Here is a 13651-nt window from a genome sequence, read left to right on the forward strand (position 1 = left end):
TTGAATAAAATTCTTAATGCGCTTTCGATCGATCATCAATACGTAGTATATGATTTACGATTTGATTAAATCTCCTCTTAGCACATTTAATCTCTCAGCTACAGACAAACAAAATCAAAAACATTGATCGTTGTTTTCATATATTTAAATACAAATATTATTAATAAAAGATGTGTCAGTCATCCAATATGAAATCAAATAAATCGTTTTCGACTGACGTACATTCCGCCATTGTTAACGAATTTACAATTAAAATTATAATCATTTTAATTTAAACATTAATTGTGCAATGTTTCGAATTAAATATTGTTTGTTTTAAAATTAAAATTTATTATGTAAAATTTATATTTATAATTAAATTAAATTATTTTTTTCTTTTTTTTTTTTAACCTGACGTATATTCACATTTATATTGACGACCTCCGTGGTCGAGTAGTGTTACCGGTTTTCATCGATTCGATCCCCGGCCAAGTCAATGTAGAAAAAAATCATTAGTTTTCTATATTGTCTTGGGACTGGGTGTTTGTGTTACCGTCGTTACTTCTGATTTCCATAACACAAGTGCTTTAGCTACTTATATTGGGATCTTAGTAATGTATGAGACGTTGTCCAATATTTATTTATTCATTTATTTATTTATATTCACTTTTACTGAAACCGGTCTCGCTCACATGTTTAACTTATTGCTAAAAATAAATTAGTCTGTAGAGATCAAAAACTACTCTAATAATTTTATTTGATATGACATTTAGAAGTAGGAATATGTACAAAACATAGTTATGATGTTAAAATGGTTTGTTATCTAGTTCGAATTTCAAATTACTGATGACAGAAGAATCGTCCAATCACAGTGTTCCAAACCAAACCTAAAACCAAACTTTTTATCCCCGTAACGCATTTTATTAGCCAGTAATTTATATTTTGAATTTTTACCTATAAAGTCCAAGCGGACGTCTAAATAATGTTTCTTTTTATAATCCGGGGAACATCTTCATCACTCGGGATACAAAGTATTATGTTCAGTGATATAAGGTACAATTTTGCCGAGTTTTATTAAAAACCTGAATGGATTTTCATGTAATTTATGTACAGAGTGATGAAAAAGATTTAGACATTATTTTTTTTCATCCCGTGAATTGGTTTTAATGGTATTACTTATAAAACCATATCCATAATAATTATACTTTAAATATTGTATACTTACAGAAATTCAAAGCGGGTTTAATGTTTTATTAACTATTTCCGTTTCGAGTACGTGAAGAATGCTCGACAAATTTCTAAACACAGCTACTATCATAGATCGGACGCGTATAAATCACGCTTCCGATTTTAGGTTCATTATTTATATAGATTGGAAACATCATGCGATTAAATCTGGTAGATATTAAGTGGGAATGACATATTTATTGTGTCATGTGTACTGTTGTGTTCCAGTTTGAAGGGTGAATGAAACAGGGTAACTACAGGCATAAGGGACATAGCATCTCAGTCCCCACGATTGGTGGCGCATTGGCGGTGTAAGGAATGGTTAACGCTTCTATCAGCACCATTGTCTATGAGCGGTGGTAACCACAACCGTCAGGTTGTAAATTTTGATCGTCCACCGTCACAATGGTGAAGGTATCACCATTAAAAAAGTTTTTAGTCTAGACGTGACACATTTACAGGTTATATATAAATTATCATTCATTAATTATCATTCAAATATATAAGTTGTACAACAATCTATTGAATCAAATGTTATCACAATTTCGTAAATAAAGTGCCAACAGCAAGACAAGATTGTCTGCCAGCGACAAAACTGTCGGTCGAACTTAATGTAAACCAGCTGTCATAAAATTCGCTCAACTCTGCTTTAAGTAGTTTCACAACAGTTACACATCCCACATCCTCTGAAACTTTGCTGCCATAAAACACCCCCACTTTCCTCCAAGTTTTACCAAAGTATTCACCCACTCAGGCAGTGCGTTGTATATCTGTATGTGTTAGAATTTTATCAAGTAGATTATTAATAAATAATAAACTACTGAAGTGTTAATAACGACGGCATATTGTTATGCTACGGTCACACCTCTGCGCGCGGCGATTGCGAATCTCTTTGTTGTAGTCGTCGCGCTTGATTGCTCACATGCGGTCGTAATACCGTGCCTTTACTCGATTGTCACACGCGTTCGTGTTATTAACATCTACTATAAGCCAACTATCGCTCAAACTACCACATATACACCTATAATTATACTTTTTTTTTCATAAAATAAGGCCAAAAAATGTAGTTATACCTATTCATATCTCATTGGTAATCCCAATGGTAAAACTACGGTATCCTTTTCTTCTGGATGCATAGAGGCCTGGCTTTTCAAGCCTCTCCAATGCGAGTTGCTTGATGCACACGTGATGATTTACATCCGACATACGAATATATCTTCGGATAAGATTCATTTGTTCAAGCCACTATTTTAAAGATAAGTATAAAGTACGTTAAAACAATACGATCGCCAGTAAAAAGTAGCGATTTATAGTCACAATCGTATGTATATTGAAACATAAATAACCTTTATATGTTTCAGGTTCAGAAAACCATATATATTTTTGTACACATGAGAACGAAGGCTCAAATATTAATAAATTCGCTAACAAACGCACCTCCACTTTGATTTTACGCGTTCTCTCTTTATAAATAAAAGGTAATATGATCGGGGAGGCACTTCCCTCTTAACCCTTAGGGATATCTTTTTAACGGTGTCGTTCTGTAAATATTTGCCCATGTGATTATTGTACGATTTTTTTGAGTTACGTTATTGAACGTAACTATTTACCCGCTCTTACTTTGCAGGAGCAATTTAATATTTTATATCAATTTTAACAAGCAAATATTAATTTTATGGTTGGCTCTATATGGTTTTAAAGCATCTTATATAATTTCTATTTTATCTCGTGTTCTGCTTTAAAGGAAAACATTTGAGGCCATGAGGACCTGTATATGTCTGATGAAAATCTGTCACGTGTATATATATACCAATCCACATTGGAATAACGTGTGAGAATAACCTCCAAACCATCTTCTGAAATGAAGAATTTGGTACGGCTTTGAGCAAACCCAACCGAATACCCTCTCATCAGATAATCTACCGGCTATACTTAATATTGTTATTTTTCGGTTTGGTGGGTTGTTAGTAACTTTATGTACAAAGAACCTAATATCTTAGCTCCCAAGATTGTTGATATTGATGATGACATTGATGTCTATAGATGGTATGAACACTCATCATCCAGATAGCACATTCGCCCACCAAACTATTTTATAAAAAAATACAAGTTTAATCACTCGTCTTAGATTTGAATCCGAGCGAAGTATTCGTGTTTTAAGGTACATAATACAATCAATTTTAACGCGTCCTCAGTGAGGCAAAAAAATCAATATACAACAAAGCCTCATAATTTATAACACAATCCCCTTTGTTAAAATTGGTAGCCGATGAATTACTAAAGGATTTCGTTGGGTCGTTTTATCAACCTAATCTCTTCGGAGGTGAAAAAAATTCTCTGAAATATTTATTTTTTGTTCAAAAACGTATTAAGCTTGTAAACAATACAATATTTAAGAATGTGCTGGATTATTATTGAAATATGCTCAGTGATAAAGTTTAAAACCATGAAGCATGTGGAGTATGAAAATCTGTCACAGTTCAATCCGCGTTGGAGCAGCTTGGTAGATTAACTCCAGACCTTATCCTCAAAAAGTAGGGAAGCCTTCGCTCAGAATTGGCATATTTGGAGTCTCTTATGTTATCTTTTTACTTTTATGATTAAGTTGCACTTGACGAGATGGGTCAGTAAGCAAAACATATCTTAACCAATTACGGGCTCAAATCCGGACAAGCACCGTTGATTTTCATGTCCCTATTTTTTGTTAGACACAAACATTGAACTTGTACTTGAGGTTAGCAATGTAGCACTTTTCTTTTGTACATATTTTAGTTTATGACAATTTATTACTCAATTTAATTTGGTTATTTATTTATGATCTTATTAGGAATTAATACTATGAACAAATAAACACTTACCAGCAATTTGTTACATAAGATATTTATTAACCAACCTAGTATCTGTGCCTGAAATGAATTTGTTTATTACTTCAAACCTTAATATATGTTTAAAAAAAAAAAACAAAAAAGAAACTGTTGTTTTTTTAAAAACAGAGTTCTCTTTACCTCTGAATAAGGTTATGAAACCTTCCTATCTCAATTAACAGACCGACTAAAGTTCTTTTCGATTTCACTCCAAACGAAACGTCATTTGCTTGTCATCATTTCGTTCAAGTGTAGTGTGATTTCTAACCACATTTCGCAAATTGATTTAGAATCATCGCTTCACGATATACGCAGACGCGTTCCCATATATCGTGTGTGGCGACGCATTTGGTCGAATAAATTTGCGGTGAATGAAACGGAACGTTCGATCCAAGGGATTTATTTGACCGCATAGCCCTCACGCCTATACAGTTATATGGAGTACGTAGTGTCGTGTAAGACTTATCCTTTATATAATATTAACATACATATTACTAACTTTAACTGAAAACCAATACAAATAAAACTTATACCAAAACATGTACCAATTTTCAGTGAAGGTTTTAAAATATATGCATAATTATACAAGTATCTAAGCTTCTCAGATACAATTCAATTCTGCGAATTTGTAAAATTTATTTTCTTCCATATAGTTTGTTTAATAAACACGGTGTATTTTTAATAATTGGTACCTATTATATTCTATGTTAAATGTTATCTAAAGAGATCTTGCTATTGTATGTGAAACCGAATTTCATTCGCCTTACTTTAGTTATAACATATACATATTTCACTGTTCTGAAAATGTTTCAAATTATATCATTCAAAATGGCAATCTATTAAGTAGCCCCAAAGTCATATTAGATAAAGGAATGTTCCCGGAGATCGTCTCGAGGGACCCTGAAATAAGGTGACTTGTATTTTAAGTGCAAATATTAGAGCCAATAAACTTCAAAGGGAAGAAACTCGAGATAGGTAAACATCACAAAGAGAGAAGGATAATGAAAACCGCGATAATGCTGCGACGAAAAATTACATTGCGTTTTTAATATCACTTATTTTTATTACATGTTTTACCTGTGTGTGTGTACATGTATAATATGTTTGTATGAATGTTGTAGAATGTTCCAATACACCTTCGAGTTTTCGTATACTTCGAAGGCCTGAGGATGTTACGAATATGTAATTTTGGATTTGAATACTGATGGATTTGGATCTATTGGATACGGATAAATGGATTATTTTGGATTATCCGATTGTTTCGGATAGTTTCATTGACAATGTGGAAATAACATAACGTATCTGATAATAATGAAAGCTACTTTTATCAGATTCGTTTACGGTTTCGGATATATTTTTATTTCGAATATCCAATAGTTTCAGTCATGGTTACGGAGCTCCATAACTAATCCGGAAGTCAATAGCTCAACGGTATACAGTATTTGTAGGTCGCAGGTTCGATACCTAGCCCATTGGGATATTATTAATTGATTGAAACTTAAAATGTAAAATATTAATATTTCTTTAAAAAAAAGGGATACTGTTGTTCTTCTAATACTTTTTTTTTATTTTAAGAATTATTAAATTATTTTTCTTGGTGGTATTTAATATATGAAATAATTTTTTATGTTTTATTCAAGCAAATCTTTAGTTATATATTATACTTTTTATAAATGCAAAAACAACAAACATTTTTCGAACGATATAAATATAAGCAGTCTCCGGCTTACGTTCAAGAATTTCACAAATTTATCTCAAGTCCAAACAGACTTATCCCTGTCGTGTTTACCTGACCTCATAATACCTTTCGTTTTTGTTACCGGCAGATTATTACAGAGGATCAAATCTGTCATTTTATAAAAATGATATAATTTCTAGATATTAAAAAACATTTATTCGTTTGTAGTTTACATAAAATAGTTTATGACGTCACAATCTTGTAGAGTCGGTATAGTGTATACAATACACCAAAAATTGTTTTAACAATGTTTTCAACAACTGGTTAGATATGGCCCATCCTTGGCATTTTATTACTGGTGGTTTGTTCAACACAACCGTACAGATGACGGCTGATGGTAACGTTCTTGATAGCCTCTAAAGATATAATAAAAAATACCGGTTACTATATTCCAGAGCCATTTTGTTCTGCTTACTGATATTAAAATTAAATGTGAAATTAATAACGATAACAATTTCTATTGAACGTAAGTATCTCTCAATATAATAACTTTACCTTTCCACCCGTTAGCCGTAGCGTTCTGAATCGTAAGCTGCAAGCTCATAGCAGCTTGTAATACAGCTCGTGTTTACGAGGCATAATATTCTACTATTCGTAAACAAAACGAATGGTTTCTATTTGTAGTTATATAATATAGTAGTCTAGTATTCGTTGACTCTTGTTAAAGAGAGGGAGAGGGTGCCGCTGGTTTCTTAGTGGTATTCCAGCGTCCTAAGCATCCTGGGCACTGGCGAGTGTCACATAACCCACGACCCCAACCCAATAAATAACCAAACCTGATACCTACTTGATTTCAATACTTCACGTGGGGGATAAGCATAGTGCGGTTTCCGGCGAGAAAAAAAAGAATGACTTTCATGTTCTCTGAACCACAACCGTATGAAAGGCCGTAAACAATTTAAATATATAATGAAAACCTATCTTAAAAAACATTCTTACTATTGGTACATTTGTTAAATAAGAAATGGTTAAAATTTGACACGGCACGACAGTGGCGACCACTTACAATCATATGACTTATTTGACTGTCCGCCTACCGATGCCATAACAAAAATGGATATTGAATATTCAACCCCATCGTATCGTCGATGATAAAAATATATTCCCATATTAAATATAATTGTCTAAATGGTTTAGCCATAAAATTAACATTTAAACTAACCATTAAACCCGAAATTTTAATCCCTCGAAACAGTGATTATAACAGAGAGTTCATAAAACTGTATATTACGATAAACGACCTGTGGGCAACGAATAAATTTATTACAATACGCGCAATAAATTTTATCTTATAAATATATAACTTGAAACAATATTGAAATGGTTTTCCAAACGTAAAATATGAGTCCTTTATTACGCCCTCATATATTTGGAAGATAGTCGACCCAACTTATCCTGTCCGTAACGATTTCAGATTTATAACAATACAAAGTGATAGTAATTGTTATTGTAGTATCCAATTTTTATTATTGGAATCGAGTTCGATGGCCAGATTTTATTAGAATGGACACCGGCATGCGCGTGAAGCATTTTATACGGCAGAGCGATCCAAGGGGGCAACTGGGAAGGGGAAACTGTTAAGCTCCTATCTCGGCCTCCAGAACATCAGTTACTAGATTTAAGGATCTATTCACTCGAAATGTTTTTAGAAGCCTCGTGTACAATCCAGTTTTATCTGCTCCTGCTAATCCTGTGTTATAAGCTAATAGTTTTCATGAGGGTCTACTAGATAGCCTAGCTCGATTATTTAGTTACGATAATACCAACCTTGGTGATATCCTCCATTCTCTTGCAATTTATAAAATACCAGCACCAAATATATGCGAAAAATACAATATATGTCCTAAAATTGAGCCCTGAGGAATTCCTCTCTTTGGAAAACAAGTTTCGGTCTACATGAATAACTAAGCTGTATTTGCTTAGAACAACTTTTATCTAAGATTAATAAAACTTTTTTTTATAAAAAAAAGTCTCTAATTTTTGCCTTTCTTCAGACTAATAGTTACAAATAAATATTTAAATTTTCTCCACTAAATATAAAACGTAACTCAGATAAGATATTTCCTAAAAGGACCAGATCTAAGCTATTGCCAACTTTATAATCATTACAACATACTTTATGCAGAACATTTATTAGTCCTAAGGATATATTACACACGTAAACAAAAGAAGAATGTATTACATTTAATTAAGGCAGAATTATCGACTCGGCATAGTGGCCCTTACGTCATATTAACTTCGAATGCACGCTCTTGAGCCCAGTAATCTAATAATAAATTACTTGTAATTATACCGTAATAGCCGAACCAGCCGATGTTAATTGGATGCCTTGGAGCGTAACGAACATCAATAATAATCGCTGATTATACAATGCATTCCATGTGAATATGCTTAGTATTTCATGAGATAGTATACAAGTGTTTCTCGTGACATCGCGTGGATTTTGTACCTTCGAATCTAAATCTCATCTATCTCTACAATCATCGATGTGCAATAAACAGACTTAGAACAAAATTTCACCCGTTACTCTACCAAGTTATAGTAATAAATATTGGACAACATCACATACATTACTGTAATCCCAATGTTAGTAGCTAAAGCACTTGTGTTATGGAAATCAGAAGTAACGACGGTACCACAAACAGTAAGATACCAAGACAACATAGAAAACTAATGATTTTTTTCTTCATCGACTCGGCCGGGAATTGAACCCCGGGACCTCGGAGTGGCGTACCCATTAAAACCGGTGTACATACTACTCGACCACGGAGGTCGTCAAAATTTATAATAACTGTTCAAAAATAGAAGTCTTTACGGTAGTACTTTTTTTTTTTGCGGGTAGGCGTTGAAAATAATAACATCACCTCTGTTTTGAAATTATAGTTTTTATTTAATTAAATAGGATATAATACGCAAAAAGTAAAAAATATGTACTGATAGTTCACGATTCCATCCAGCAAATATTATCCTGTGCTAATCTGCGTTGCCAAACGCCATTGAAGAGTGTCCAATATTTTGATCACAAGTGAATTAACCTCAATGGAGTCGATTAAAGATATATTGGCCTCAATGGCTGAACAATTCAATACGACGATGAAGGACTTCCAGCAAGATCTCCAAAAAACTAATTCTCCAGTCACTCCCTCTTCTCTCGCTACGGAATTTGCCGCTTTTAAAACCTTCGTCGCCACGGCTTTGAATTCTCTCCAACGTCAGGTGGAATTATTTACATGTGAGTTTGACCGACTTGAAATGCGTTCCCGAAGGAAGATGTTGCTGTTCCACGGCGTGCCTGAAGAGAGGTCGGAAGACACCTCGGCGCGGGTGACTAACCTTGTCGCTGAACATCTTGATATCGACCAGTTTTCTACAACCTGCATCAAAAGATCCTATCGACTGGGTCGTACAACAGAGACAAAACCTCGTCCTATTGTGGTTAAGTTTTCGGATGTGTCTGTGCGAAGTAAGGTCTGGTTCGCAAAAACAAAGTTCAAGGGTACCGGTGTTACGCTGTCCGAGTTCTTGACCAAAGCCCGACATGACTTATTTTTAGCGACGAGACGGCATTTTGGAGTGGACAAGTGCTGGACGCGTGATGCAGTTATACACGTTATTGCTCCGGACGGATCGCGACATAAAATCGAAAGAATGATGGATTTCGAGAAGATTGTCGCTTTATCAAACTCAAAATCTGCCGTGTAACGTGTCGCAGCCACTAGTAAGCCGTCAGATAATAAGACCCCACTTTTACGAGCTAAGAGAATGGTAAAAAAGTAGTTGTTTATTTTCACTCAAGCTCGAATTGTATAGATGTTCTTATATGATTTTGCAACCGATGTGTTTATTACCTATATGATTTGTATACTACAGTATAGTCTTTTTATAATCTTTATATTTTGCACAAGTCATATATTATTCATGTAGTTATTTTACTTTTTTAAATGCCTAGTTCACTATTGTTGTAATGTGCTGTCAATTACATTATCACTAGCTATTTATATTTGTATTCGATTGTACTCGTACATAAGTTTATGACATGCTATGTATATCTATATGTATGTATGTGTGTATGTGTGTATGTATGTATGTATGTATGTATATATGTATGTATGTATGTATGTATGTATGTATGTACGTAGGTATGTATCTATGTATGTATGTATGTATGTTGGTAGGTATGTTTTATGTTTCGATATATATGTATATGTATTTGGGTAATATATTTATCTTGTTTAGTGTAATAATTTGTGTATAAATATAATTTCATATAGTATTTAACTTCTGTGCTGTACACCCGCTTTCCGCTTTTTCACATTAACTCCTCCATGCTGGTTGTCTGGAAGAAATCGCTGTTAAGCGATAAGACCGCCTGTTGTACATTTTTTTTTTTTTTAATATTGTGTTATTGAATGTAAGTTTTTTTTTACTTGTGTGTGTACAATAAAGAGTTATTATTATTATTATTATTATTATTGGTAATAAATTGTACCCCGTTCACTTGTTCTATACGTTGTTATTACGTTGCGTGTCTGTATGAATGTATATATTATACCTGTAGTAGTTAGTTTTCTGTAGTAGTAGTATGTTGTCTTGGGTCTGGGTGTTTGTGGTACCGTCGTTACTTCTGATTTCCATAACACAAGTGCTTTAGCTACTTACATTGGGATCAGAGTAATGTATGTGATGTTGTCCAATATTTATTTATTATTTATTATTATTTAAATTTGATGTACTAACTAAGAAACACATATCTTTATTTTATGTTTCTATTCCGACTAAATCTGACTTCTGATTTCTTCACCAATCAATCTCTCTCCTGTACGTACTCAACGTGACTTTGTTGAACTGCTTTCTCAGCTCAAAAACCCTTAGGCAAATAATTAAATCGGGAAGTCTATTGACATCATCGCATTCCTCTAAGACACTTTTTTTAATGTAACGTCACTTCGTTTATAGTGATATTACACACACACACACACAAATATATATATATATAAATTATTATTATTTTAGGTGTGCCTACACGTAAGTTTTTTTTTTTTAATATAGTGCATTGATACCGCCAAACGAGCCGATGCAAATAATTTTTAAACAATAAAGTCTATAACCAAATGGTATTTTTCAATTAACGTCGAATCGGCTTTTCATGACGCATAGTGGAATTTTTTTTTTGTTGGAAAATTCGGAAAAAATCTATTTTAGTTTTCAATTTCGATATCGCTTCGGATGTTGACAGGCGTGGTATCAGTAGAGGAAAACAAAGTTAGTATTTAATCTGAGGGTTTATTTCAGTGAAACAGTAGAATCAATTGAATCAATACAACAATGAACAGTTGAGATCAGCACAATAAAAAAAAAAATACAAATATATTTAAAAATCAATCAAAATATATCTTCATTCAAGTGGACTCTTAGTAAAACTTTTGAATCATCTCTACTTCTCGGTAGAATTAAATAATTCTTAAAGAAGCGACTAGTAAGTCAGTAGTTACTGTTTTCAGACTGTTTACATTTTACATTTGTATGTTAATAAAATACAATTGCATACTAATTCATAATCAATATTCCAGAGATAGATTTGTGGCCTCAAATCACCCCTATTCAGATATCGTCAAATATCAATATCACTGATATTATACGTAACGTAACCTTAAATATGTAACAGTGGATACTGTCGAGTACAACAATGTACTATAGGAGACAAAAATCCTGCAAAAAATTAAAAGCATTTTTTTATCCGAAATATGCACTAACTTCATATTGATTTCCTTTACCGTTGAGCGCGTAATATATTATAAACTTAGACTAAGTGATATGAAGATTCAATAGAGCTTTAATAGCTATCAACCAATTAATAATGATCTTCAGTTAAATTCCACTTGTTAAAAACAAGGGACCAACTGCCACTGGGCTATCTCGGTTCTCAGTTCTCAGACTATTATTAATAGATACAAACCATACTATCTATCTTTCCGTGATATAGTCTAATATTTCCCTATAATAACTGCATATAACGACGGACGTTGCGAAAATTATGGCTAATGGATTTCGAACCGCCGATATTGATGCGTAATTATATTAAGCCCAAAAGGTCGAATGAAATTTCAACGGGGGTTAAAAGTACGTTCATTTTAAAACGCAATCAAAAAATTCATATACTGGAGTTAATATTATTTGAGTGTGATATTTTTTGTTAAAAATTTTAAGCTTTAATGGCACTACCGTGTTCGGGGTATACAGCGATGAATGAAATGGAAGGCTTAATCCTGATCTCTTGACCAACTTACAACGATTTTTTATTGTTAACAATACATGGGCAGACTTTTTATTGAGCCACCTGAAGCTACACCTTTGATAGACATTGTCATAGAAACAAATAAGAATCACCAATTATATCTCTGGTGCTAACACTATTGAGAACTAAAATCTTTTTGTCTCTTGTTTCTGTAGTTACGCTAATTCACCATTTAAACCGTCACACAACAATCGTAAGTATTACAATTTAGTAAAGATGAGTGATGTACAAATAATTATTCAAAAATAATAACGAAGTTCGGTTATTTTATTGATTTTGTTTACTTATAAATTCTTTCAATAAACTTCAATTACGATGTTTTCCTATTCTTAAATAAGCAAATCGACTTTTACTTGTTACACGATGTCATTAGTGGATCTTTTCAATCGTTTGACTGACTTTTTATGATATTTATAACCGACTTCAAAAAGAAGCATGTACAAATGGTATGTATACTTTTGTATGTTACGTAAGAACCTCGTCATTTATGAAAATATTTAAGAAGTATTAAGGATCCTCGTTAACCTTAATATATTATATCTTTTCTTATTTTATATTATAGGCAGTATAAAAATTTGCTTTAATTGCAGCCAAAAATACTTAAATTATAAACTTCGAAACTCGAGTTCAAGGTTAATCTAATTAATACATTTCAAGTTTAATATCCCAACGCAAAAAGGTTTCATATCTGACTGGCACGTATATTAAATAACGAGTACTTTCATTATTCAATGGCATCTATTACAAATTACAATAAATAATTATTCAATCTGATATGAAAGTATAATGAAGTAATGAGTTATTTAAATGATTAATAATTAATTCATCGTTATCACTCCATAAACAATATTACCAGAAAATAAACAAGTGGGATAAAACGAACAGTTTTAAGAGTATTCGTAGCTTAATAGACAGTTTTACTCACGACAATTCAACTGAAGGACAAGTTATATAATGGAATTTACTCCCTCATCCAACAAAATAAACTCGGGCAGCGACCTTAATAAGAAAACAGGAGCGAAAGGTTCTGTGACTAATAATATTAAATGTATGTTACATATTCAGTGATAATTTAATTATTATATTTTATGTATTATTCAATTTAATTTTTTTATATGAATTTAATATTCAATTCAATTATTATTATATTCAAATGAATAAAAAATCACTCAATTTTATATTAATGTATTTTAATTTAGTAAAACAATTTTTTTAAATTTTGACGTTAAATGAATATCGCGGGTTCAAATGAGGTCAAGTATCATTAGGTTTATAATTGCTTTTGCGCTTCATGGTTTATAATTTGTTTTGATATATAATGTAAAAAGCAAAACTAGTTAAATAATATCCAAAACTTTAATAGGTAAGGAAGTCTTAGTCCAGCAGTGGTATACTTACAGACCGTTATTGAATTCCATCCGAGAATTGCAGCGTAGGGAAATATGGGGAATTTCATTCGTCAAACGTGAAATATATTATAAACACATGAACAATTATAAAAGAACATTAATGTACAATAACGAAATAAAACTGAAATGAAACAATGTT

General features: G+C 32.4%; 1 protein-coding gene across 1 annotated transcript; it reads left to right on the plus strand.

Annotated features, from left to right (window-relative positions):
- The first annotated feature begins 8819 nt into the window (after positions 1 to 8819).
- On the plus strand, positions 8820 to 9510 carry LOC125071138. Its single transcript, XM_047681229.1, has one exon. It carries the CDS (start codon positions 8848 to 8850, stop codon positions 9508 to 9510), a length of 663 nt encoding a protein of 220 aa, XP_047537185.1. The 5' UTR covers positions 8820 to 8847.
- The last annotated feature ends 4141 nt before the right edge of the window (positions 9511 to 13651 follow it).

The sequence above is a fragment of the Vanessa atalanta genome, chromosome 18 (genome assembly GCF_905147765.1).
Source record: "Vanessa atalanta chromosome 18, ilVanAtal1.2, whole genome shotgun sequence".
Lineage (NCBI taxonomy): Eukaryota > Metazoa > Arthropoda > Insecta > Lepidoptera > Nymphalidae > Vanessa > Vanessa atalanta.